Source organism: Berghia stephanieae, chromosome 3 (genome assembly GCF_034508935.2).
Source record: "Berghia stephanieae isolate SIO BIC M18660-M18661 chromosome 3, UCSD_Bste_1.3, whole genome shotgun sequence".
Lineage (NCBI taxonomy): Eukaryota > Metazoa > Mollusca > Gastropoda > Nudibranchia > Aeolidiidae > Berghia > Berghia stephanieae.
In genome coordinates, this window is record NC_088362.1 from 16,735,013 (window position 1) to 16,736,172 (window position 1,160).

The window sequence follows — 1,160 nt, forward strand, 5'->3', positions numbered from 1 at the left end:
ACCGATGACATAATTTTATCCCGAGTCATATTATAGCCTGCACTGATTTCTAAAATTAGTCGTATGATGAAGAAGAAGAAGAATATGTCATAGTTTCAGTAAAACAAAACACAAAATAAAATTAACGTTTCGGAATTTTCCTTCAGTAAAACATGATAGCACTACTGTGAATTGTTGACATTTTTTGTAGCCGCCAGTAAGATTTATTTACATCATTTCATTACTTTTGTATGCCTAACTTAAGTATCTCTATTAAATCAAGTGAAACTCCGACGTTAATATATATCTATTGTATTTTGTTTCACAAAGAATATCTTCGTCTTTTCTTTTTCGTCCTGGATATATTATAGCTTCAAGCGACGTGCTATTTCCATTTTGTGATACAGGACCAGGATTTACTTGACTGCTGGTTTTTGCGGTTTTATAATCTCATCATTAATGGAAAATGATTTAATTTTTCTTGCATTTTACTCTCGCACGGATTCAAAACTATTCTTCAAACCAATTTTGTAAGGCACCTCGATGATTTTATATTGTATTTGTAATTGAGGACGACGAAAGCTAGATAAATTATCATTTCAGAACAAAAACAATCTTAAATTATACCGTTGATTAGACTCATAGTGCAGTGAAAAAAAGTATTTTAAAAACCAGGACATTCTATGGAATATGGCTATCGTGTAAAATCATCGTAGCTGCGGATTTTCAAGTGAACATTAAACGAAATTATTGTAAAAAAAAAAAGTTGTTCTGCGATTGGGTGTTGTGCAATTTATTAACCTGGATACCAAAGATCTGAGCATGACGTCTATTCCTGAATCTCCTGGCAGGTCTCACAAAAATGGGTCCATCAATGGTGAGAACAAAACTGTCCATGGGGATAAGGATAAGGCGACACCTTCACGAGATGATGCTGCCACTGTGAAAGAGATTCGAGACATCAAACGAAATGTGGCTGTCATTTGTTTCATTTGGGTTTTTACTTTCACAGCCTTTTCTGGACTTCAGGTGAGATTGGGGATCTGAATTTTTGTTTTTATTTTGTTTTTTTTTAAGTTCATAAAAAAAAAATTATTATGCCCTTCTGCTACAACATCATAAGATATCGTGGCCACCACCACCATCATCATCATCATCATCATCATCATCATTATTATTAT

At 33.4% G+C, this 1,160-nt stretch overlaps 1 protein-coding gene across 1 annotated transcript in view; it reads left to right on the forward strand.

The window, feature by feature from the left end:
- LOC144969163 (protein unc-93 homolog A-like) overlaps window positions 1-1,160 on the forward strand; it is a 9,819-nt gene continuing 8,659 nt past the window's right edge. Inside the window, exon 1 of the mRNA XM_078908271.1 lies at window positions 1-1,008. Within this exon, the coding sequence (XP_078764397.1) occupies window positions 802-1,008 (207 nt within the window). The 5' untranslated portion in view covers window positions 1-801. The remainder of the gene's footprint in view (window positions 1,009-1,160) is intronic.